The 27,209-nt window shown below is 44.3% G+C and overlaps 1 protein-coding gene across 1 annotated transcript; it reads right to left on the reverse strand.

Annotated features, from left to right (window-relative positions):
* Positions 1-1,637: 1,637 nt before the first annotated feature.
* PANX1 (pannexin 1) lies at positions 1,638-26,826 on the reverse strand. The gene is made up of 5 exons (XM_058018440.1): positions 26,603-26,826; positions 17,175-17,314; positions 7,813-8,036; positions 5,646-6,316; positions 1,638-3,968 (listed from the first exon to the last, which is right to left on the reverse strand). The coding sequence occupies exons 1-5, from the start codon at positions 26,781-26,783 to the stop codon at positions 3,883-3,885; spliced, it is 1,302 nt and encodes a 433-aa protein (XP_057874423.1). The 5' UTR covers positions 26,784-26,826; the 3' UTR covers positions 1,638-3,882.
* Between the last annotated feature and the right edge of the window lie 383 nt (positions 26,827-27,209).

Genomic DNA, 27,209 nt, shown 5'->3' on the forward strand with positions numbered 1-27,209 from the left:
CAACTGAGCTCAGATGAGAGGGAAAAAGCAAACAAAGCCCCCAGTTCCTCTGCTGCTGAATGGGAGATTTCACTGCTGTTGGTTTAGGTACATGAAATTTGTAAGTGTGCAAGAGCTAAAGCAATTCAAAGGTAGCACAAGCAGAGTGAGCCCAGGCTGTTTTCATCCCTGGACTGCTTACCCATTCAAATGCCTTCCAAGGCACCCAGCACTTTCCCTGGACTCTGCGGGGAAAGCAAGAATCTGACTTAAGGGGACAAACTCAGCAGCCCCTGGGCTGGGTTGGAGTTCATTCGAAGGCTAGGAATGTTGTTTGCATGAAGGTGTTTGGTTAATCTCAGTGATTATAAAAAGTTTGAGATTACTCACATCAAAGAATCTGAAGTGAAGATGCAAATTTTACTACCTAAAAGGATTAGTGTTATGGTGTGAGTTCTTAGTAATTTAGTATATTAAGTCAAATATTCCATTATGAGGAAAGCAGTCTTCTAGAGCTTCTGGCCACACAGTCTGCATGACAGAAACACTAAACCGCCCCTAATCAACAGCTAGGTTTTCATTTGTGCCACTCTCATATGGTCTGTGCAAAATGGTGCTCAAAGAAAAGATTTCTAAGAAAGTTTATTCCCATGACACAACTTTGATTCTTCCCTGCTTCTGTGGCAGACTCACCTGTGCTTGTACTGAGGGTTAAATCCCTCTTTCCATCTCCATCTTCAGAAAACCATTCACGACCTGATTTCTGTCTTTGTGCTCACAAAGTGCAGTCAGGACATCCTTTGTTAATGGGGTTTTAGGCTTAGGCACTAAACCAGTAATCAAAGCTGCTATTAAAACATCCACTGTTCTCCATAAGGAAAAAAAAAAGGATCTATAATATATATCCTTATTCTGAAAGTGACTGACAACATCCAGAGGCAGAAAAACAGTGGGGTACAGCTGATTTTAGAGGCACGCCATCTGCTAATGGAATAAACATTTTTACTTGTTCTCTGCAGTTTAAATCACAAGTTTTAAATCTCACAAAAGCCACTGTAAGGCAAAGCATGTGCAGAAGAACTGGTTGCTACTCTCCTACATTTAGAGAATTATTAATACCCAAGTGGTGGAGAGAGAAGGGGCAAGAAGGAATGGCATGGACCAAACCTGCACATTGACATTATCACTTTACCTTCTGGAATATTTAGAAGAATATTTAAAAGAGTATAGTGGTGAAGGGGCTGAAGATGGACTCTTTTCCATAAAGCCTAAATTGGCATTCCACCCATCTTTTGAAAATGGAAAAACACAGCAGGAGCAGTGCCACTAAAACATAAGTACAACTGAGCTGGGCAGTACAGAAACACATCTTAAAACAGGAAGACACAGCTGAAAAGTATGTGCTGACAGTGCGGCCAATTTGTAGATGGTAATTACATAGTGGATGTGCTATTTATCATGTGCTGACATTTTCTGTTGCTCTGACAATTTTATGAGAAAATAAAAAGAGCAGAATCATAACCACTGTCCAAAATTTTTTCTCAGGGTTTAGCATCAGACCACATGTATTGCACTAGGGTAACACGTGACTGTTCCTGGAACCTTTGGACACTTATGCTGTTGGAGGTCACAAAATCGATTTCATTTTAATAACCAAGGAGGACTGACAGGCATTTTATTGAACACTTTAGAAGACAACAACAAATTCACTGTAGCAAGTCATATTTTTTAATACAAAAGGGGAATTAGTAAAAAGTTAGGTGCATATCCAAGATGAAACATGAACATGTGGCTTTCAGGAGCTTTGAATTTTAAGACTGGAAAGTTTACTTACATCAAACAGTTCAAACACATCCACATCACAAAATCTTAGTATTGCACTATAGCTCCTTGTCCAAGACATACAATGCACAATGTGCACCTGCACTGCCTACATACAAAGGACCATCAGCAACACATCAGCACAGCCAGACAGAATCTAGGGAAGGCCAAAGGGATCATAGGCTTGGTGGCAGAATTATGGCAGTAAAATTCAGCAGTGTGGACCACCAGTGTCCAACATAAGCCCTGTTTTGTGCTGGTTATGCAAGAGACATTAGGATTGCAGCTGTGCTGCTGTCCTGGGCAGAGGTAGCATAAAACTATCGCTTGAAAGACTTCTCTTAAAATAAGGCTTGTCTTAGTTGAAAGCCATAAGAAAACAGAAGAGTTTTTGTAATATTAGCCCTAAGTGTAGCACAGCAGCACTTTCAGATCCACTCGGCTTCAGATCCACTTCAGTTCACAGCGGCTGCCAGATTCAAATATGGGCACAATCTCTGAAATCTGCTGCAGCACATGAAGAGTTCTGTGCAAAAATGGTACCACCAGTTACTCCTGTTTGCCCCTCACCCACAACCATATGGAGAATGCCAGCAGATGAGAGCGCAAAAGTGGGTGACACTAAGGAACTGGAAACTGGAAGTCCTACCTAGCTATAAAAGAAGTCCTCCTTTGTTTAAAAAGCCAGCTTGGAAGAGGTGACAGGTAAGTCATTTCACTTTCATGGACAATACAGAAAAACAAGTCAGTATATCACATTTGTGAAAGATATACACTGCCACTGTGGTGCTTCACTCTCCCCACCCACCTCACCTTACATCTAATATTTCAAGACAAAGGTCATTTTAATACTCAGTGAAGGTTGAGGTCTTGGGCAGAAGGGACATCACTAAAGCTGAATTCTACTCTCTCCAAGTGGTCTGATAACAAACCTTTGTACAAACACTTCCCCTTATTTTGTCTCTTCCAATACACTTAAGAATGTTTAATTAAAATACAGTCACAACGTGTGTGGGGGAGCACAACTTGTCATACTATCCACATCTACTTCACCTTGGCTGTTGGGCGCATGGCTCTGCTGAGGCATTTGGGTGCTACTTTAATACAAGTTAGTTTGTCTTCTCAAGTGTGGTTTAGAAAACACCACAACTAATACTGCATTTGATACTACAAACACATTGAGAAAAATTCTATGCATAAAAACATTACAAAACAACTTCAATAAACCGTTACAAAAATAGAACCAATTTCACTGATCTTCAGTCTAAAACTCCAAGGCAGATTTATTAGACACTAAGACCAAAAAAAAAAATTGAGGGATAGAAATTAAACCAACAGCTTACACATCACTACATTTTGTAAAAACATTATTAAGACATTATTAATTTATTAATACATAGAAAACTCAAAATCCCTAATATTTACAGTACCTTCTTAACACTAAAACTGCTTGTATCTCTTTTTCCACCAGTGTCAAGTACTTAATCCCAGACATGAATGTTGGGATGACTAACAGAGACATCTCAGGCAGAACAGAGTAACCTCTATTTTTCCCATGAAGACACAGCCAGTACCAGTGGCAGCCACCATCCAGGACAGATTAACCAGATTCATTATAAAACCCCATCCCCAGCCCCCCTTTTCCAGGTCAGAGAGCCCAAAGTTACCTTACTTAAACCCCAGAACTGAGATGGCCACTGCTGCAGAGCAACACCTTAGAATGCAATCAGTGGCCATACCTTTTTGCTACCTGCAGGGTTATGTTCCCATCCCTGTCCAGCATGGAGTGAGCTCTGTCCAGCTGCCAGCTTCAACTGAATTCAATGCACATCACTTGCTACTCATGACAGAATTGTTTTGTTCTTGTTCCTCCTTGTGTGTGGTTTGATTGTTTTAATAAATAACGGAAGTGTACAACGTGCTTTTTCAGGCACATGACTCCTGATTATTATACAGCAAATAGTCTGTAAACCAGTTTGGCCTCTGGGGAACTGTCAGGCATTAAAGAGCAGCACCTTGCACTGAGCGCAGTGGAGGAGCCTTCCCATGGAATGGGCTCCTGGCTCCTGCAGCTGGGAAGCATCAGCACGAAGAATCTACAAGCCTTTGGCGAAGTCTCTTGTCTTCTCTCGTATTCGCACTGCCACTCGCATCACGGTCTGTCAGCACTGAAGAGAAGGCAAAGCTTTAGAAGAGAAAGAGCCACCAAACCACTCAACACCTCCTGGGGCACAAAGGAAGTGCCACCCTGCCTGTGCTGCACTGCTGGCTGTCCCGAGCCACCTCCGGTCCCCACGCCCAGCACCAGGGCGCCCTGCACGTCGCTCTGCCAGAGCCAGCACATGCCACTGCTCTGCCAGCACAGCCCCTCATAAAAACATGCTGACAGCACAAGGGACAGAGGAAAAGATGATGAGGTGTGGGTGAAGCTTTGCTGATGGGTGTGGAGCCTGCAGCTGTCCCCAGGCAGAAGGAGAGGGGCCACACCAGTCTGAGCTGGTCACAAACACAGCAGCTTCTTTCTGCAATCCATTTTAACAGCCCTTCAAGCATTAGCTTGTTCTGATCTGGACAGAAATAGATCTTTGAAGTGTTTTCATGAGGTGAAAACAATCTCAAAAATTCTGCTTTCAGATAAAAATGAGTCATATTTTCTATTAACTTTTCAGCTCCTTGAGCCCAGATCTCCACCTCAGGCTTTTATTTTTCACTTCCAAACTCACCTGTCATTTCAAAACTGGACAGATTTAAAAGGAAAACTAAATGCTGTCAGAATTACTCCAAGCTGCTGCACAAGAGATGGCTGCCAAAAGGGGTTCTTCTGGTTCAAAAAGAATTCTGCTCGTTTGTTCTGAATTCTCCTGTTGTATAAGTTGACTTCTCCAAATCTCAGCCTACCACAACTGCTTAACTCAAGTACAGGAACAGCTTACCCCTGGGTACTGATGCCTCTTTTTTATTAATTACAGGCCATAGCTTTCTGAAGAGAGAATAGATTTATTCTTTTCCTACCTTTAAAATAGTTCTTTAACTTTCTCTCTGCATTGTGCTCACATACTCAGGTAAACTTCTAAATATTTTAAATCATCATCACTTTTGGTTTATACCTCTCCCTGGATGTTTGGCTTCTCTAATTCTGCACTTGAGGAAGGAACTGGTTTCACAATTAAGGTATGCCACATTTTTTAGGACAGAATCCTAGACTGTATTGTATATGAGTGATTGCTCAAGGTGACCATGTCTGCAAACTGATGGGATATCCAGAGAGCCATTGCACCAATCCAGTCTGACTTGGACCATTTTGATAAAAATCTCTTTACAGTCAATTTTCCTTGCTCTCTATGAAAGCAGGAAGAGGAGCATGTTCACTGACCCCAGTCCCACTTCCCTTCTTTTGTCATTTCCTGCTCCTCTGCCAGCAGCATTTCTGAGCATCAGACTTATTTTTATATGCACCCATGACTTCTGCCAAAGCCTGAATAGAAGCAGCAGCAGCAGTTGCTGCACTTTGGAGCCAGCTTCTGAAGAAAAGTCCTGAACCCACCAGCTTTCTCACTGGAGCTGCTTCAAGCACAACCCAGCCTAGAGCTCTCCTGCTGTGCAGGGGGTCTCAGGCAGGTAAAGCTCCAACAGCTGAAGCCTGTTAGTGCCAGAGCAGAGATGTCAGCAAGGACCACCAACCCAACAAACAACCCAGGGTTCAGCTGTGCCACACACTTACACCACCACATTCTTCTGAAGTTATAGCACTTACACAGCAGGCAACAGAGCAAGGACTAAGCAGAATTACCTTACAGAATATATTAATAAGGTTTTGGTAGGAATACACATCTAGATCAGCTTACCTTGTAACTCTGTTGCATCTTTTTCCAGCTCTTCTGTAGTTGTTTCTTCAGGCTTCTCCAACTCAGCAGTCCCTGGCTTCCCATCTACGGTATCAGTCTTAATAGTACCAAGGTTTACCAAAAGCTGCATGACATCAAACTTCTCAGAAACTGCAATGTTCTCCAGCACTTTAAGGCATTTATATGATTTAAGTTCACTCACATTTTCCTCAAGAAAGAGGAGGTAAAGGCTTAAGTCATCAAAATGATTTGACTTAAGTTTCAGAACATCAAAAGTTGGCAAGATTTCGTACACTTTGAGAACACCTGAATTCCACCTCCATGGAACAAACATTGCATACACTACCAGGGGCATCACCATCAGATAGACTATCAGGTTAATATAGCTGAGTACCTTGAAGACACCAACAGCAATAAGCTTGCACTGAACCACTTCTGGAACAGTTGTGTCATTCTTAAGGATCCCAGTTTTGATAGTGCAAAGAAACTCATCACTCAGAGAGGAGAGGCGGATGTAGTAGCCCAGATAGAGGCACGCAATGAAAATAATTACTAGTGTGAGCAAACGGCACGTAATGTATTTAATTATTAAGCACTTGGAATTCTTTTTCGTCTTCAGGTACTGCTCCACAATTGGGTATTTAAAGTAGCTTTCAGATATTTCCCACAAACTGAAAAAGAAAGAAAAAAATCTATCAAATCATATAGATCAGATGCTGCAACATTCACCTACCCCAAATATCAACAAAACTTAGTACTCTAAATGAGATAAAAGATTGAAAACCTTCTTAAAATCACAGAATCACAATATGGTTTGCATTAGAAGGGTTCTTTAAATATCATCTATTTCCAACCAATCCCTGTGCTCTGCCATGGACAGGGACACCTTCCACCAGACCATGCTGCTCAAAGCCCCATCCAACCTGGCCCTGAGCACTTTGAGAGGTGGGACATCCACCACTTTCCTGGGCAACCTGTGCCAGCCTCAACATCCTCACAGGGAAGAATTTTTTCCTAATGCCTAATCTAAACCTACTTTCTTTCAGTTTAAAGCCATTCCTCCTTATCCTGTCACTACATGCCCCTCTAAAAACTCCCTCTCCAGTCTTTTTTTGTAAATATCCCTTTTAGGTACTGGAAGGTGCTTTAAGGTCTCCCTGGACCCTTCTCTTCTTCAGGCTGAACAACCCCAGCTTTCCCAGCCTATATCTGTAGGAGAGGTGTCCCATCCCTCTAATCATCTTGATAATACTCCTCTGGACTCACTCCAACATGTTCACATCCTCTTATTGATGTAAATCAAGGGTAGTTTTATTGAAGTCAGTAGAAAACCAATAGAATAACAGACAAATGAAAAATATCAACACTCTAATATGGAAAATTTGCTTAAGAAACAAAAGAGTTCAAACACTGGAAAATGGGAAAAAACCATAGCCCTCATGGGAACAAAATATTTTTGTTCCTTTCCAGTACAAAACAGGTGCAGTAAGCAAATCCATGCAGAAATGCAGACTCTCCAAGCACTTGTTCAATAATAGAACACTAGAAGGCTTTTCACTTGCCAAGACCTAACTCCACATTTCACAGGGACGTAAGACAGCTGCACTACTTGTAACCTCACACACAGAGAGAGAAACAGGTACCCTGGCCCTACAAGGGAGCAGGAACTGGATCTGGTTGGAACAGTGCACCAACTTGATCAGAAGGGGGCGAGGGTGATGCTTTTGTGGGTGTTGATGTTTGAGTTTTTAATCATTTTTCTAATCAGAAGCTCTGCAGACCTGTATCTTAAAGAACAGGAGATAACAAGTAACTTGACAGTGTGCAAGGGACTGTCAAGAACATTGAGAACTGAGGACTGAAGTATTTCTTTTCTTACACTGTGGAGGGCAAAACTACTTAACACCTACTGCAACTAAAGACATCAGAACATCTCAGGTAATAAGTAATCTGAAGAGCTCATTACATGTTTTCTTTAAAAAAAGAAAGTTGTAAGTTCCAGCTCCAAGGGCCAAAGTAATCATTTCAGATATCTTTTTTCTTTTAACTAAACTTAAAATTGTGTCAAGTCACCATTCAAACCCTTGCAATAAATTTCTAAGTGGGTACAGATGTCACACCTGCTATGAGCCTGAAGAGCAGGGAAAGCCAAGCCCCAAGATCTTACCTCTGTGTCAAGTTCTCATTAGCAGCTGGAATCAAGTCAGCAGAGTCCCTGGGGTCTCCACTTCGAATGCTATTAGCAGCTTTGATTGCCCTGTTGTAGGCTTTGTCAAGTTCTTCCATAATAAATTTCAGGTCTGAGGAAAGGTGAGGGGCTGCAGTGAAGCGCCAGAACAGACATGGCAGATACAGCAGGATAGCAACAAGCAGAAGGATGTATGGGAAGAACTGCAGGGAGAAAAAACCTCTGATTAGGCTTCACCTGCATAAGTAATAAGTCAACAAATCACCATAATTCCCCATAAGCATTTAATTTCCTAGAGGCCTACTAAAACTCTGTAATTTTATTTAAATCCTTCTACTAAAACCTAATTTTGTGATTATTTGGGACATGCAGGGAAGCAAAATCTCTTTTTCAGACAGCTCCAGTAACTCTGCTGCTGCTTAGAGCTTCTCCCCACCAAAGGGAAAAAAAAAGCACACAGAATAAAGGTGCCGTGATCCTGATAACAATTTCTGCATATTCAGAACCACTGGAGCTGACACTGAGAAATACAGCATTAACCTGGGAAAAAAAAAAAAAAAAAAAAAAAAAAACAGCACAGCAAAGCAGCTGTCAGAGGGGCTGACTGAAAGCAGAAGACAGCACCACCTAACTCTCCCTCTCCAATGTGTCACCACTGTTCATAGCAACTAAAGCACACCAAATACCAGCAAAATCTCTCCTGCTTTCCATTTGCTGTCAGGAGGTTAATGACTAGAGCTGCTACAGCTCTGCCTCTGCCTGCAAACACACATCTGTTCAGACTGCATCCAGTGACTGTAAAAGATGTAAATGTGGCTGTAATACTTCAGGGTATTTGAACATTTTCAGGTAACACCTAAATGGAAACCAACACACAGCATCAGAATGGTCTGGTGTCAATGCAACACTGAGAAGTCAGCCCTTACATGGTCACAACTGCTTAGGAAAAGGGCTGAAGCAGGTATAAAACACAAGTTTGAAGTTTTGCCATCTTTCTTCTATTCATCAACAAGTAGTTCTTGTCACTCTAATTCCTCCCAGCTGCAGGAAAAATGGTGTTTCTATGTACTCTAACATTATATTCAAAGCATAAAATCATGCATAACATTACCCTTACAGAGACAGAATCTAAGATCTGGAGAGACAAGCAGTTTGTAATGAAATGTACTGCAAATTCAGCCAATCTCTAATTCATTACATTCAACCTTTGCTAGCAAGCACACTTAACTCCAATCTAGCATCAGTTCATAAGGAACTTTAAATTAGTTGAACAAATATGAAACAGATGTAAGACATCACAAGTGTTATAGCCATGTGCCCATGCACGTTCACTGGCAAAGCCAGTGGAGATTTTTAGAGGAAGCCTGAACTGAAGTCATTAATCACTGCAAGTGGAAAAGCTACACGTACATTTGCAGGTATTAAACAAGATGAAAATCTAGGCCTAATATAACTATGTTAACTTGTGTTTGCATTAATCAAGAGAGATTAAAGTTTTGCATGCACAAAGTAATTTGATGTTATGGAACATTTTATTCAGGAAAATTACTTCTAATATCACCTACCATTAAAGCAAAACCCTGTGTTATTACTGGCAGTAGGAATGCGTATGATGTATTAGACCTTAAATGACTGACTTCCCCTATCCACAGCAGCCCATAAAAACTGTGCAGAGCTCTGCCCTCACTACTGCCTCTCCCTCCTCTTTGCACACTACAGATAACATCAGACCATCTTCCTTCTCCCAGGTGTAGACCTTCCAATTGAGATGTAAAACTCTGGTATGTCCAATGTATTTTGGACATCTCATCATCAACACAAGAATTTGGTCTTCTTATTTATCTATGTGGACAATGCCACCAGGTCTGAGTCCTGATACCTTGGTTTACCCAAAACTTCATGGTTTCACATCCAGGCTCTATCAGTCCTCTGAATTCTGTATTATGTAGAAATAGAAATGATCTGTCTTTGAACCCATCTTATACTTACCTAAGCTCCTCTAAGCTGCTGCAACACATTTTCCGTAGGTCTTAAATGCTTAACATTGCCTGTATAGCTGCAAAGCCTGTTTGACTTCACTTACACCTGCATTAAACACCTCTGAGCCCCTTTCCACTGGTGCCAGGTGGGGAACGAAACAACAGACACATCTGATTCAGTTAGGAGCAACCAAAATATATTAGTTATGTTATATATATATGTGTGTGTGTGTATATAATGTATATACCTTATTTTGGTTTACACTGCTTGGATTTAGTACTCATTCATTTCAAATTTTAGCAGCATAAGAAGATTTATTAATTCCCTTTCTGACCCTCAAAACTGGAAACGCCATCAGCAGTATCCCATATAATGCTAGAGATCTCTTTAACCCAAGCACTACAAGACATGTGGTAAGAGGCAAGATAGTTTTCACACTGGAGTTACAGCCCCAAAATTCCATTGTTCCAGTCTCCACTTATTCCCTTATAGCTTAGAAGAATTCTGCACTTGTGTAGCACATTGGCAGCAGCCCTCTTGCCCTGTCCCAGATGTCCCCCTCTAGCCTGCCCTCATTAGGCTGTTGCCTTAAAAAACCAGCCTCTGCCATCTTGCCTTGCACCTCCTCCTCTCCCCAACTCCTTCACCACTGCCTCCTCACCTAGAGCATCACACTGCTGGGAAAAGGCACATTTCCTATGCATTTGCTGGGCTTCCTCTTGCCAGGTTCTCATCACTCCCAAAGCTGAGCTTATGGCAGCATAAGTGAACTCTGCAACTCTTTTCTGAATAGTGTCAAAACCAGGGCAGTACACGATCATTAGTGCAGCTCTTTATGTTTGCGAACAAAGTATGTATCTGTCATGTTTTCCACAGCACCTGATGCACAATTCCATCCTTCTCAGATCCTGGCTTTTTTAAAAATGAAAGATATGCTTGTTCTATTTGTTAACAGTAGGCTTAGATAACCAGCAAATTGTTTTGAAATCATTAAATTTAAGTTCTTGAATGACAAGGAGAAGTGAAAATGCACACTCATCTGGCATGAGCCCTAGGTTTCCCAGACTTGGGTTGTCCAGCTCATCTGACTACATTTGACAGTCAAACATAATGACTTCCCATTTTAAGAAGAGGACTCTGTGGTACTTGTGCACAGACAACCACGTGCCATCAGCTTTTCTTTTATGGTTTATGGTTTTATGGTTTATTTGCTCCCAAGGCGCCGAACGCACAAGGAGGAAGTGCCCCTGCAGTCTTGGGTAGTTTGAGCATTGATGTAGAAGGAAGTGTCACTGATCCCAAGATCTGTATGGTCAAAGGCAAGCCAGAGAAAAATACTGGCCCAGAAGTGAAGCTCAGTTTTTCCTTTGCTGTGTAATTATCAAGTTCCTTCTCACCATATTCAGTAGGAGACTGACAAAAGGAGTGGTGTGTGCAGCAGGGACTCAAAGTGCAGTGCTCTTTAGTTTTCTGAGCTCCTGAAAGCTAAGGATGATGGAAGCAGGTTCTCCTGCCTTGCTTGGCCCTTAGCCTGATGGCACACTGGGGGGAACAGCAGGCTCCCAAGGAGGCAGAGCGCTTGGAAGCCAAGAGGCTGCCCCTGTACTGCTGCAGGTCACGTCACTTGACAAGCCCTTGAGCCCTGTGTACATTCCAGGCTGTTTAAGTAAATTTGTTAGCACTCAGCCACTGTTCAGCAAGAACACGTGCATGGATAAAGAAGAAGAGGCATTTGAGCAGTCCATTTGCAGAAACACAAAGTGGTGGAATCACAAAACTGTCTTTTGAAGATGCACAAGCATCACACTCCCCTGAAGGTGAAAGATAAAATCAGACTAAAGCACAAAAGAGTCTATCTCCAGCTTCAATTCGGCTAAGGTGAAGTAAATACACAGAAAAGTTAGAAGGGCATTTAAAGTAAGTGCTTTATAAACTCAAATATGCTTTTATCATGCAAAAAGAAAAAAAAAGAAGCCGGAATCGGAGTGCCGCAAAGGGCATTTTCAAGGACTTAATCTACAGAAAGCTTGCCAGGGTCTGGATAAAAATGGCTGCAAGAAGATGAAAATAACTTTAATGGTATTTAGAAAACAGCTTTCTAATTTTACTGTATCTTCAGTCCCTATTTCCTCTGGGCAAACACTATACAAGTGACTGAAAGCATTCTGACTTCCACCTACCTGACCATGGCCAAAGAGTAACTTGAGTACAGTAGCACAAAACTTGAGCTTCACAGGTCTGGGTAACAGCTTTGAGAAAAATTAATTGGCAGACAATTAAAAGAATGAAGCACTGAAGTGCCTTCATTAAAATACATGAACATGATGAGATGTCTCCCTCTCCAGTTCCAATTTTGGAAAAAGCCCAAGCAAAGGCACTAATCCCCAAACAGGCTAATGGCAGTAATTACACATTTCCAGAAGCAAAGGCATTAAACTCCCTCTGGATATGACCCTATTCCTCTTTGCAGCAATGGGAGGTGTCTCACTGGTGTTCAGCAGAAACAGCTATAAATGAACTGATCATTCTAAGTGAGATGCTGTCCTGTCTCCAAACCTACAGTGAATCTCAAACCCTATGTGACCTTTATCCCTCCTGTTACATACTTTCTTTCCTGATACAGCTTCAAAACTGTTCTTCTCCAGTTTTAATTAGCTCAAGCCATGATCACCAGCGAGGCTGTGATGGCTGTATCCAGTTTATTCTGGACTTTGGGGGACAGATGGCAACGTGGTAGTCAAGGGCTGCCAGGAGCAGTGACCCAGGCCTCTTGCTGGTGTACACAAGGCAATCATCACACTTCATAAGCAGCGGGCAGCCCTGGGCCTGTTAAGCTTTCCTGCTTGGCTACAGACTGCATCCCAGCTTCTCCCCTTGAGCAGGGATACCTCTCAAGGTTACTCCTCAAGGATGAGAAACTCCTTGCTGTAACACGTGGTCTGTAGGGGATTATTAGCATGCTTGAAATCTTAGCTAAGTGATTCAAAGGATTGACAGTGCACATACAATCCTTTAGACATAAACTGTTGAGAGGTCTGGGACTAAGTTTGAATCTATCCACATCTGAACTCCCCTCTGAGAAGCTTAGAATACAAAGAAGTTCTTTCTGAACCTCATTGTTGGGTCTCCCCAACAATTTTGTTTCTATCCTCCATGCACTAAATGTAGTGTATCACTGAACCTTGATAAAACACTGTCACATTCACATTTATTGAACTGTGTTAACTCACTGCTATAGATCAACACATTGTTGTCTCTCTCTTATGAGTGAAGTGGATGACTCCATCAGCAACAGAATGAAGTTCCTCTAGCACTACAGTTTCAAGAAATTACTTCAAAATGCATCTGCATTTATAAATATATCTATGGGTGTCCTTGCTCTGACAACTCTTAATCTCTCTGGGAAGGGTTTACAGGTGAAACATGAGGGGCCCTGAGTCAATTAAGAAATTGCACAAACAATGAGTCACTAGAACCAGGTAAAAATCACAATTATAACTGTACCATCAATATAATAACCCCAAGGTTTGTTTTGGCGTATTCACAGACAAGTGACTCAAAAAACAACTCAAGTGTCCATGGTAAATCTTACTTTTATGAAAAATGAAGGTTTTCACATAATCTCTCTTCATGCATACAAAGACTGCAGACCCACTCTCAGCAGGTCCCAAAGCACTTGTCCTGCACTTTGAAAGACCTGAGTGAGACAACTGACCTCTTCTGGCTGTGCCACATGTGAAGATCTCTTCTTTCAGTCAGATGAATTCTTTGCCTGCATTTCATGTGAGTACAAATCTCCTTTTTCTGAACACCCTATACCTTTTCTTTGCTTACTTTTATCTTCTTTGCTTCTCCCCAGTTAATAGCAGACTAGAACATAGAGGAATTTAAAAAATCCCTAGAAGACTCTTGATCATAGGCAGCTCCATCCTAGCAATCCAAATTTCAGGGCTATGAAGTGGTCATCACTCCGGGTTCAACCACCCCTCAACTTGCTTGGTTGCTATCAAGAGCTGGTAAGATGATGCTCACTGTTCTCCTGCCTGAGTTTTCATAAATTCCTCTGTGCACTATGGATTAAAAAGGCTTCACAGTGCAGTCCCCTCCTCTCCTCCTCCACTACATGGCCAAAAGCTTTTCTTCTCCTTCCAGTTAAGGATCAAGACAAGTTTTACCAAAATAACTTGTGAGGTGGAACACTCATCTTTAGAGACAATAAGCAAACTACCTGCACAGGGCAGGCAAATACAAAACTCCTCCATCCCCATCACCACTGTCTGTCTGTCTTTACAACTCATTCTAGAAACCAACATCTCTGTTCTGACACTTCAGACAGACACAAGAAACTTCTTAAGGGAACTAAACCTGAATGGAAAATCCCATAAGAAAAGAGAGGCAACAAAACAGTGAAGTTTCCTCAATGACAAACCTGAAGAGGAGTCAGAGGACTCAGCCGTATAATCATTTTGACAGCTCTTTCACTGACAAAGAGAAGGAAATCTTAGCATTAAATTAAGAATACAGGCAGGACCTACCACAGTCTCTTCCTTATATGTATCTGCAGGAATTTTGTTCATTGAATTGTGCATTGTAGCACACAACTCATTTTGCTTCCTGCTGAGGGTTACCCAGTGTGAGGAGTTTCCAGGACAACTGGAAATTTCAGAACTCCTGTTCTCCATGGGGAGAGGTCCTGGGCACCCTCTAGGAGCACAATGACCACTAGACAGTCAAAGAACCCAGAAGTTTGCAGTATGGTCCTTTTCAGCTTCCAAACTGATAAATTCAACCCCTGGGAGAGATCTCCTAGAGCAGAAAGGACAACCAGTAAAGGTGCCAAGCTTTAGGGAGTGCCCAGAACTTAAACTTACATTTTACTGTTGAAAAAACCAAAAATCCCAGAGCAAACTTGAACTCTGAAACAGGAGGAAGATGGAAAGGCTTCAGTTTTTCTGTTTAAAAAAAAAACCTCTGGAGAGTTTGATAATCCTCCAGAGCAACCAGACGTTGAGAAGAAAAGCAGTGGAGGTTACTACATGCTGGCTTTGTCACCAAAGAGCTCCCTGCTCCTCCTCCCTTCTGTACCACACTGAGCCCTGCCCCAGGAGGCAGTACTTCTGCCAGAGCACAGAGAGCATGCCAGAAGGAAACCCATCCATTTTAATCAGTAATGGGGCCTACAATCTCATTCCCCCAAAACTTTAATATAATGCCTCCTTAAGTGTTTTTTATGGAGCCTTCCAGCATGCCAATATAGTGAGATACTAAGTGAGTCAGAGTTTTGGAAAGAATCTGAGATGCCCTGCAAATAAAAGCTCTGCTTCCCAGAAAGCAGGAAAAAAGTTTTAAGTGAGGTTTTAAGAAGAACTGGGCCTAATGACCCCTGCTGTCCCTCTGTGTGCATTGCTGTAGATGCAGAGTCAGGTCTCCACTAACCTGAGCACAGCAAGTCTCCATTTTCTCCTTAACCTAATCCCTGTGCTCCCAAAAGGCTCTGCTCCAGCCATTTTTAAAATAATTATTTAGCCAAATCTGCAGAGCAATGAGCTTGTGCACACTTTGTAGTGCAGTGGTGGGGGGAGAACCCAAGTCTTCCAGCAGAAGTGATCCCAAGGCACTGAGCAGCTGTTGGCCCTGGATGCAAAGAGCAGCCTTCAGACACCAGAGTGGGAGCTAAGTTCACTGTTAAACAGCTGTAATGCCCCTCCTTCCCTGTAAACTTGTAAAGCATGGACCTGATGAACAACCAGAAGTGTATTAGTTAGTATTGACTTCCAAAGTGCATCTGCAGCTCCCAATGCCTGGATCAGAGGGTGGGTGGCTAATCATGATCTGGGAAGATGAGTCACCAGCCTCTGTAACAGCCCCTGGCTCAGCTGAGCAGATGCACTTCCTGCAGACAGGCTGCAGGACATTTACAAGGAAACATCATATGCCATACATGTCATGGAAAACTGCAGCAATTTCTGATACAGCACTAGTCAGCAAATTAACATGGGTTGCATCATAAAAGTATGAGTGCTTAAGTTATTCGTGGCTGGCAAACAAGCAGACTTCATGCTATCAGCAGGTAACTATCACATGAAATTCAACACAAAAAATTTGGGTAACAAGAGCTTATTCCCTCAAGAGAAAGGGGCAGCAAAATATCCAGGTTTGCAGGTGGAGTTCCCAGCACTGTGAAATGTTCCAGCAGCTTCGACTGGCCTCTGTAGAAGGTCTGGCTGAAGCGGAGTCCTAACTGTGCAGGGAAGAGTTCAGGCTAGAAACCAACAAGTCTGGCTTTAATACTCATGAAACACATACCTATTGAGTCAAGGTTATCAGTGGAGCTAACTGGAGAAGCCAAAAGTAAATCCTCAATTAATTATTTGAGTCAGCAAACAAATCAGAGATAGCCTTGAACAGCTCCTCAGAGATTATACCACCAGATGACTGGATAATAAAATCTGAGGCTCAGGATACAGAAGCAAAAGCCAGAAATACAGGTGCTGCAAGTCTCATATCTGAGCTCCCTCTAGCACCAGGCTCTCCTCTGCTCCCAGGTACCAGGGGTTTATTTGCTGGGGCAAGTAATACAAGGGCTGAGGAAGGCAGAACACAAATTTGCAGAGCCCAACAAGCATTTCTTACCTTGGCATCAGCACTGCTCCAGCAGGCCAAAGCTGCCTCTGGAGTTGAGTCAGCTCCAGGCACTGGCATGGCATTAACCCAGTGTGTAACTCCTGCCAAAACTCAGCAACTGCTTTGAGCCAGCTCAAGTATCTTAAAACCCACTGCACTTTTAACCCATAAAATAAATCTCCTTCTGTGCTTTATATGATACTGCTTTACCTGAGGCAATGAAAGCCAGCTCGTGGCTGGCCTGCAGACATGCAGAAGAGCAGCTGACGACAGGGTTAAACCTGTTGGTACCACTGATTAATTTCATCTCTCCCAAAATATCTATCTGCCACACGTGTCTGTCTCCATGCACAACTGAGTAACACAATAAAAATATAGAATGTTTTTATTTCCCTGTTTTTCTAAAATAAGCTTTTACAAGCATTAAGGCAGTTGTTGTGTCCTGTACTCCAGTTTTAAAATAGTTCCTGGCTAAAGCCAGGTGAAGCATTCACTCCAGGGCAGCACAGCAACATAACATTACTCTTATGTCAGATAACTGGTGACCCTTTATTTGAAGGCAGAAATTACTTTCTCTAGTACTACCCTCTTTGGAAGTAAGGGAAAGAAAACATTCTAAAAATAGAGAGTCAAGTCAAAGGCAAGGACTACAGCAGAGCAGAGAAACCAGAAAAGTGAGACAAAGGTAGGTTTCTATGTGGGAATAACTTTGCCAGGAGATGGAGAGCTATACATACTTTATGCAGAGACAGGGGTATGTTTTCTAAGTTGTTGTGGGATGGTTGCTTCTGCTGCACAGCTGCCCAGCAGTAGGAGTCCACATAAGCAGCTTGTCGCCAGGAGAAGGAGCTGGGTGCAAAACAGCTTATCTGAGCACCTGGGAAAACAAAGCAAAGGTTATTGCAGCCTCAAAAGATATAAAAAAAAAAAAAAAGAAGAAAACAAGTTTAGGAAGAAAAGTTCCCATTTAATATGTTGTGGTACCCAAAGTTATCAGGTTAAGTGACCAGACAAGGCCCAGCAGTTCTGCAGGGAGGAGGCTCCTGAGTTCCCACTGCCCCCAAAGGCTGTAACTCCCACAGGGAGCCATCTAAGGACGTCCCTAAGGGCTGAGACAGCGTAGTACAACACTTATCTTTTAGGCCTATTTCTGTACGTCTTGTGGGAAATGTGACCTTTAAGATCTTTCTCACTTGCACTTAACTCTTAATCTCACAAACACCTAAAGTTTGGCCAAAGGGAACTGACAGATAGAAGGTGTGACCACATCAGGCCCAAGGCAACAAATGCCATCACATACCACAGTGTTACAACTTCCCAAAAGCTCAACCTGCAGCTCACATGTCTACCCTAACAAGACCTCAAACACCACCCTTGCAGCCCAGCAACCCTTGCAATGATGGAAGGGCAGGTTTTCCCAGGGTGCTGCCACTTCTGCCTCTGAGACTGCAAATTATTTGGAGGGGTTCAAGCTATATCTGTGAAAACAAGGACTTCCTCCTGTAATTTTTGGCAGAGAAACTGTGGCCCCAGACACATCCAAAGGGTGCCAGGCCTCTCCTCATCAGTGCAGTCATGTGCTGTGTCCAAGACTATGCATAACACTGTCATTCCCATTCACTCCCAGGACCTCTCCAGCTGCTCAGGAGCTTCAAATTAAGATCAAGGCCCCAGCTGACAGCAAGAGCAGCTATTTACCAGCCTTAGGGTCAAATTCTGCTCTGGCTAGTCACAGGCACCCCTCCCACAGCATACTTCAACCAGGAAAAGTGGTGATGGGACATGGAGCACCAGTGGCTCCTCAGGTAATGCCAGTAAAACAGGATGAAGGGGTTCAACTTTATTTCTGAAGCTTTGACAGTGAAAGCAATCCCCCCAGCACAAATACATTTCCACCAGACTTTCATAAATGTTGCAACAGGACAATCATTTCACCAAATAATACACAGAGTGGACATGGCCATGCCATGAACATTTCTTCTAAGAGCAACACTTCCAACGCTTTTGCCAATATCAAAAGACCAACAGGGGAAAACGTGCTATAATTTTTTCTCCTGAACACATTAATCTAAGTTATGCTAATGGAATTTCTGTGTGCTTTATGGGAGTAAGTATGTAATGCAAGCCTGTGTCATTTGTTGTGCCTTTTTTCTAGTTTAGTTTCCAGAGAATAACAACTTCTTTTGGAAAAGGAGCCAACTGCATTCGCCTTGTAACTTGTACAGACTCTTCACAATGTAGCATAGTCAAGGAGCTTTATGAATAAAAGCCTTTCCATATGAGTCACTATTATAATTATTTCTAGGGCTGTAGTATCACAAGGACATGGTTTGATCACCATGGTTTGACCTGCCACAAGTGTCCCTTATGAAAACCAGTTACTGTTTACCAGAACAGAGCTCATGTGATTTAGCAAAGTTGGTACCACACAAGCACTTGCACTCCCCCAAAGCCTTGGGAGTTTTTGTTTCCCAGATGATTTCCATTAGTTGTGGAAACCAAAGAAATAATATATTGCAGAAAAAAAAGGGGGGGAAAGAAAACAAAGAAAAAAGCAGGCATTTAATGTCTGCTCTCCACCAGATAGGGACCATTGATGCCCTGCTCTCATAATTTAACCAATCTCCTGCTGGTGGCTGTGCCCAGTGCGGAGCAGCAAACAAGTGACCCTTTCAAAAGGAGAGCAATGGAGTGTTCAGAAAGATGCTTTGTCTTATTCATGTTTGTGCATCCACAAAAAGAAACACATTCCATGTGTTCATTCTCATTAACAGTTGGAACACCACTTAAAGTGATGGAGTGTTTAAAAGGCAGAAGTGAGGAAAAAGGCAGGCATGCCTCTTCTCCAAAACTAGTGATGAAAAAGGCAGCCAGCCTCCTTCTCCAAAATGTCATGTGCACAGCTTCCTACCAGAACAGCTACAGCAAAGCCAGTGCTGCAGCAGAGCAGAGACCATCACTCACAAGCCCCAGTGTTCCAGCAGGGACACTGGAAACCTGACCTGGGAGCCAAGCACATAGAGCTCACCCTCAAGCAGGGGGACACTCCAGTTGTTGGACTGGTTTTTAACTATCTGACTGCAGTCCTGTTTGTAAACACCTGTTAATTCGAATTACAACTTTGCAGTGACAGTACTAAAGTTAGGACTTATACAGGGAAGATGTTTTTGTGCATCATCCGTACCAAACACAGACCATTACATGCCTCAGAAAATGGTCACCATTTCCCATCTTTTATTTCCTTCCTTCCTTCTCTCCTCCAGAGGAGTAACAGCAGTATATATAGAGAGATAATTTATTTTATTTTGGACTGTTCTGGAGGAAGCTGAAAAGAAAATCTGTAGTTTCTATTAGAGAAATTTGGCACAGGGCTATCACAGACCCACTGTGCACACAGCTATGCACAGGGCTAGCTTATGAAAGGCTAATGGTCCTCTGCTATCACAGGAGCAGCCTCTTGGCTTGGTGACATGAAGCCAATCATCTCCCTTGCTCCTGCAAGTAATAGCTTGGGAAAGAGAAAAGCAGCTAACAAGCCCATAACAACCGGGAGATAAAATATACAAGCAAGAAGGATGAGGAATAACAAAAGACTGCATTTGCTGAGCAGTTGCCACAACAGTCTTTGGCCAATTTATCATTACTCTTGGCACCAGACTTTTTTTGTAATAACTTCCTGATTAGCTTTGGAGAGGGAGCAATAGAGATTTGTCTTTTACTTTTGCAAAGAAATGAGGATAAAAAAATGCCATTTATGATGGCTGTCCTAAACACAGACCACCCAAAAGAGCTGCAGAAAGCTAGGCAGCAGCAGGTGTGCAGCCACATATGATGAAATGACACCTTTCCAAGAGTGCTAGGATTACAGATGGGGCTGGTTGTTGCAGCAGGAATTACTTGCAGGCATAGTGCAGAGTGCAAGGCTGAGTCACTGCAGCCAGTGCACAGCAAGGATGAGCTGTCACCCCACACAGCTGTGGTGCCTCTTCATGGGTGCTTTGCCAACAAACTTCCAGCTATTGCCTCCACATCTCTACCAGGAATACCTTTTTTTTCTCCCTGCAACTGGCTCTTCTGCAGCTCCTATGCAGAAAATCTGTGTATGAGAAGAAACTCTCAGAACCCCAAGGAAATCTCAGATTGACAGGAGAATCCCTGTTCAGTACTGGAGTGCTTTGCTGGGTCCAAGGCAGGAGGAGCAGAGGGATCAGCACCCTCTGGCTGCATCCTTCACAAAAGAGAGGGTAAATCCAGCAAGCCAGACTGGTTTCCTCTCCAGTGGCTCAAAACCTCTCTGCTGACTTACACATCTAATTAAGAAACTGCAGCTAACAGGACAGTCAAAAATCAATGCTAATCATAGGCTTAACTATTTTTCTTGAACCAGGATCAAATGATTGCAGCTGACAGGACTGAACCTTCAGTAACTAATTATTTGGGTTCTAATACACTGCAGTTACTGCAAAAAGATTTGCATAGGCTTGGAGGAAAACCTGGCCATTAATTTTTACTATAATTTTCCACAAGGCAAAATGAACTTGCCATGATACACAAACATCTGATGTCATCTAGCAAGAATTATGCTCCTTAGTAGCCACTAAACAAAAACATAAGCAAGAAAATCAAGGCACACACAGACAATGCAGACTGCCAGGCACCATCCAACATACATCCTCCACACCAACATTAAAAAGTATTTTAAAGAATAAAAAAAGGAATCCCAATGCATGCCAAGTAGAAGGTTGGGAGAAACAGAATCTGTTGAAGAAGAAAGTATGGAGCAAAAGGGGGCACTGGAGAAAAGAACCTATTCCCAGGGGTACTTTGGCAATGGAGCAGGAGCAGAATGTAAAGCTCAGGTGATACAATGTTTAAGGAAGTGGGTCAGAGAAATTAGCAGGTATATTTCTTTCTACAGGGCTGCAAGTTACCCCTCAGAGAAGTCTCAAAATCATACAGTGGGAAAAGAGATGGGTATTTATCAAGCATAGCCTTCAGAGTGATAATTTTTTGATTCACAGGAAACAGGAATTGTGAATTAAATTTCCACCACTGAGATTTCCACCACACCTTTAAACAAAGAGTTTCCCTTCATCTGAAGGAGAAGCACTACAAAACAATGGCAATGACCATGTAGCTTCCCTGCCAACATGGGTGGTACCCCAAACTTCAGGTAACACCAGAGGCCCATGATTTTTACATTTACTCTGGCAGCTAAAGCAGCTTACCATCATTTCCACAGGAAATGTAAAGCTGGCTCTATAGGAATGAAACAGAAAAAACCTTACCAACAGCTGAAGATGCTCACACAATGACAGTTTATAGCTTGATATTAAAGCAAATGTTTTTACCAGCTTGCCCTGGCTGCCCAGGCAGGCCTGTGCCTGATGCTGGAACTTGTGCTCTTTCCTGAGCACTCCTGACACGCCGAAGAGCAGCACAGTGTATCCTGCTGGGATCTGCCCCTCTCTGACAGAGGGTCTCAGCCTGCCTGGCTGCTCTGGGCTGAGGCAATACATTTGCTGTCTCAGTTCCTCATTAACGCCCTGGGTTCCACAGCGCCCTGCTGAACCAAATGCAAGGTGTGCAACACAGCTATTAGCACACAGCCTGCTCCAGCAGCGCTGGGAGGGGCTTTTCCAGCTCCCAGCCAGCAGCTGCCACAGTAATAGTCCTTGGCTTAATTACACCCAACCCAATTTAGCCCCCAGCTCTTACCAAGTCACAAGATAGGATTATTTCCCAAGAGCCTCCCCAGGAACTTGTGAACAAGAATGGAGAGGGACATCAGCAGGAATGACCAATCAGGGAGGTACAAGAGAGGAAAGGAACCCAGTTAAGACTATTTTTTCACTGTATTTGTTGTGATTTAATCTCAGTTGTTTTTGTTCTTTTTTTTTTTTTTCATTTTCTACACATTTTATTCTCGTGACTGCTTCAGACACATGATTAACTTATCTAGAGAGATCCAGGCCCAGCTGGACATGCAGTAAGGGGCACTGATGCCATCGTGGCTCCCACAGAAGCTTCTGGGATGCAACATCCAGAGCTCTCCACTAACACCCTTCACTCTGTGTCTTCTGCCAGCCAAAGCACCTCAAATCCCATAGGCAGAAAACTGCAAGGATGGGAACTGAAAAAAAAAAAAAAAATAGGTGAAAGAGATGCCCATAAATTAGGTGGAAAATGAGCAGGGCAAGTAAGGATTGTCACCACTGAGCAAGTCCAAAGTGGTCAATGGGGACATTAACCCTGTGGTGTGCAGATCATAAGGCAAGGCTCCACCTTCCCACCTCTGAGCATTCTCCAGCATGGCAAGATACACCAGAGAGCACCAGTGGGAAATAAGATGGTTTTAGTGCAATCAATCTCCGTTTTGACAGATTCATGCAGATGCTGTGGGTTGGCCCATGGTCTGGTACTTCCCAGTCCAGCATCCCGCCACAACTGATAAGCCAGCTGCAGAAATGCTAAAACACTTGGATTCCTTCATCCCAGCTACCTGTGAGCCATGCACAACCAACACCCAAACCAAACATGTAAGGGCTGCTGTGGCCACCACAAAATTCCATTCTTGTCCACTCTCTCCCTTCCTTCCCATCCCTCCCCAGGCATCACCTCCCACACAGGCTGCAGGGAATGATGCCCATTGCACAGCTGTGCCTGAAGCTGCTGCATGCAAGAGGTCAAACATCACTTGGTGACAAGCACAGATGAGCAGTTCACAGCTGCCTTCCTACAGAAAAAGATGAAAATATTTGATGTTGAGTGGACAGCTCTCACATCTGCTTTTCTTTAAGCTGCAACCCGAGACAGCCATTGATATTTTTCCCAGAACTAAGCTGAGTTTTGGCAGAGGCCAAAATGAAGCAGCTTGTTTTGATTTCCTCTCTGCTCATCTGACTGTACCTGCTTAGGGCTGCAGCATCCTGCTCCAAGCAGCACCCTGGGAATAAATATCTATGTTTTCAGCCAAAGTGCTTACAGTAAGAAATCACATCTTGCAGTACACACAATCTGAGATCAGAAACTGGAATTCAATTCTGACTCAGAACTGTTCTTACTAAAAATGGCTCAGATAAAACTCTATTCATTTCTCATTCATACACTGCTGAGGGTGCCCCATCTTTCAAGGGTTTTTTCCCCCTTTATAAGAAGAATTGCTGATTTAGCTACATTTAGATGGTTTCTGTTACCACACTACCTGACCACCTCTAGTATAACTTACCCAAGAATTGCTAAATAATATAAGGAAATAATATCAAGCCACAATATAAGGAATATACATGTACAGCACAATACACACAATCCTATTGTTATTTCCATTTTCCCATTCCCAGTATATATAAAATTATGTAAAAAAAGGTCTAGCTGCAAAGAGGTAACAGGTGCAGGACTTCAAGTAGCAAAGATTCCCAGGGATAGCAGACAATAGCTCAGTCACTGCTTAACTACTACCAGAACCAGCTTAAAATCCTCACAAAACTATAACTGACCATGGGTCTCTAAAATACAGCAAAAAGCAAACTCAGGTTAGTTCTCCTCCTGCTCCTGAAGAATGCCAAAGCAGGGCGCAGGCACTAACCCTAGAATTCCAGCGCTGCTCACTGGCTGGGTGCTACAGCTTGGTTTTCCACACCTCCAGCAGAGAAATCCTCTGTGATTCAGCTGGAATCTCATTTATTTCCTGAAACTCCCATCAAAACTAAAAGTTACTTGGTGGCTTCAGAAAACTTCCATAGCCTTTGCAAACATTTTAATAGAGTTGCACAATTAAGAGCAACCACACGTAGGAGGGAAATTGCAGGTGTCTGACACCAGGCTGCAAAGGAACAGGAAAGCACAGCAGGAAGGGAAGGTGACAGGATGAGGTGCCAGGACAACCCGAGGTGGGAAGAATGCAATTATCCCAACAGAAACAGGAGCTGAGCATTCATTTTTGGAAAGGGCGTTCAGTCTTTTTTACTCTAAGCAGGTATTTCCACCACTTTCACACCCACCTCTGAGTTATTCTTTTTCAGACCTAAAAATGAACCCTGACAGTTTTACTCAGTTTAGCACTCCTGAGCTTTTTCAGAGGATGATTATATCACAAAGTGTTTGAAAACAAACCGTGCTGTCTATTTCATCGCCAGCTGAAAACCACAGCAGACAACCAGGCATTTCCAGCCCCTAAAATCCTCAGTGATCCCCCAAATGCCTTAATGGAAGCAGTTTTGGGCTGTCCCACAAGCAGCCAGCCTGCTGAGCTGCAAGGACGGTGTGGGAAATAGGTGTCAGCTGTCCCAGCAGCGTGGCTGCTTTACTATCACTTTCTGTACGGACACCACGTGGTGCAGTTTCACCCCTGCCCGGAAATAACAGTGACAAGTACTTCTCATAGTTATTTACATCTTTATTTCTCAACTAAAAAAGCTCAGTTTTCAACCCACTGTTTCCTTCTAACAGGTTCTCAGGATTATAAACAAAAACACTAGCAAGATGCAGCCCCTTGTTTTTATTCTTGCTTTATGAATCTACTGCACTCACAGATTCAATTTGAAATAATTGAAAGACAAGAACTTAACTCATCTGAAAGAAAGGCACACTTTGCCGAACTCTGCAGTTCAACTGTGTGTTTGATCTTTGTGTAAGGGAGTAATATGAAAGAAATAAAGGAAACATTGGTATCCAGGCACCATTTCAAACTGGATCCAGCAATTCTAGAGTAGAAGCAGAAAGAAGAATTAGGGGGTCCATATACAAGCTGCTGTATGGAAATGCAAACTTTCTCTTTTTAATTGCTTGAAGAGGAACAAATGTGCCTATATCAGCAGCAGGTCTAAAACTAAAAGAAGCAGGTTAGACTGCAGAAATATATGGATGTGTCCATCCAGTTTCTGGATGAACAGAGGTGCCGTGGGGCTCACATCTGGTCTCCAGTCCAGTTGTCCTTCACTTCCCTGCGCAGTTATTGTGTGCCACAGCAATCGGGTGCAATGGAGGTGTAGCTGTGTGTAAATACAGCGATCTGGGGCATCCTATCTCTCAAGCAATCTGGTATCTGACTAATGCTACTCATAATGGCTTTGCACAGATTCACCACTCATCCAAAGCTGCATTCCAGTTTCCACTCTCCTGACATTCACTTCAATCCTGTAGATGACAGAGACCAGGTGTATAACACTGAATGCCAATAAACAGGTGCAGGCAGCAAATCAAACTATCTCTATGAGAGGCTGGAAATCCTGTGATTCACCCCTGTCTCCGAATGGAGAGCATTACATATAGACCTTTGAAATCTTCGTTCATATAGTGCTATTCTTAGCAAACCATAGGAAGGCTTGGGTTGGAGGACACCTCAAAGATCATTTAGTTCCACTCCTAATGCCAAAGGTTGCTGCATGATCACTTCTGTAACTTGGGGAGGTGGGTAAACAAAAAGATAGTAAAATAATTGGGGAACTTGGCCTTTTACCTGTAAAGCATAGTTTCATCTACCATAGAGTCACAGCAGAGATTGACATCCGAGCGGGAAGAGCTGCAGGAGGGCAGAGGAGCAGCGGAAAGCTTCAGAGAGCTCTCCCACTGCCCGTCCTGCGGGTGAGCAGCCCCGCCGAGCAGCCTGCAGCGCACGGCAGAGCTCTGACAGCCCTTCCCCGTGGCACCTGTTCCCGACAGCTGAGCGACACCGAATCCTACCGCCCAACACCCCGAGCGGCAGCAGACGGGCACTCCCCTGGCACATCCCGGCTGGCAGCTCCGCTGTGACCTGCGCCGGGAAACAAAGGGCAGCGCGGCTTCGGCGCTCCCATCGCTCCTACGGCAGAAGATGCGCTCGCTGGGCTGACAAAGCCCCTGCTCGGGAGGTGCCGAGAGAACGGCAGCGGCCAGGGAATGCCCCAGCGAGAAGGAGGCCGGCCGGGCAGCCCTGCACACCTGGATGAGCCTGCAGCCAGGGATGCGCTCCGGGACGGCGGCTTTCCGGGAAGGCAGCGCTCCCTGCCGCGGCCCAGAGGTGCCCTCTGCCCTGCCCTGCTCCGAGCGGGAGCCCCGCCGGCAGCCGAGCCCGCCGAGCCCGCCGAGCCCCGCTCCCGCCCGGAGCTCCGCTCCGCTCCGCCGCCCGCACAGCCCTTTGTCCGCCGCGGGAGCCGCCGGGAACCGGGAAGGGGAGCGCCGGAGTTACCGATGGAGACCTCCTGGGCGAAGGCGAGGGAGATGAGGAGCAGCGGCAGCCCCACGGCGATGCAGGTGACGATCTTGTCGAGCGCCAGCTCCAGGCGCAGCCCCTTGTAGCGCGTCTCGGGCGGCTCCTTCAGCAGGAAGTCGGAGAACACGTACTCGGTGGCGATGTGCGCGATGGCCATGGCGGGCACGGCTCCGCACGGCTGCGCTGGGCCGGGCTGCTCGCGGCTGGGCCGGGTCAGGCTGGGCCGGCCCCGCCCGGCTCGGCTCGGGAACGCCCCCGCAGCCCGGCCCGGCCCCGCCCGGCCCCGCCCGGCTCGGCTCGGGAACGCCCCCGCAGCCCGGCCCGGCCCGGCCCGTCCGCAGAGGGCGGGGGGCGCGGAGCGGCGCCCTGCGGGTCGGGAGCGGAACTGCGGCAGTGCCAGGAGCGCTGGGGGGCGCGGAATCGCAGAATGGCCGGGCTTAGAAAGAACTTTAAAGATCGTATATTTCCAGCCCCGCTGTGTGCAGGAGCGCCCTGCCTGACCCTAAACACCACCAGGGATGGAGCATCCACAGCTTCTCTGGGCAAGCTGTGCCACCTGTGCCCCCATCCTCACAATAAAGAA

This window comes from Melospiza georgiana, chromosome 2, assembly GCF_028018845.1.
Source record: "Melospiza georgiana isolate bMelGeo1 chromosome 2, bMelGeo1.pri, whole genome shotgun sequence".
Taxonomy (NCBI): domain Eukaryota; kingdom Metazoa; phylum Chordata; class Aves; order Passeriformes; family Passerellidae; genus Melospiza; species Melospiza georgiana.

Coding starts and splice junctions, on each gene's coding strand:
- PANX1 (XM_058018440.1), bottom strand. CDS start 26,783: ATGGCCATCGCGCACATCGCCACCGAGTACGTGTTCTCCGACTTCCTG. Junction 17,315..26,602: donor CGCCCAGGAGGTCTCCATCG/GTAACTCCGGCG, acceptor TTGTTTTCCCAG/GTGCTCAGATAAGCTGTTTT. Junction 8,037..17,174: donor TACCCCTGTCTCTGCATAAA/GTATGTATAGCT, acceptor TTCTCCCTGCAG/TTCTTCCCATACATCCTTCT.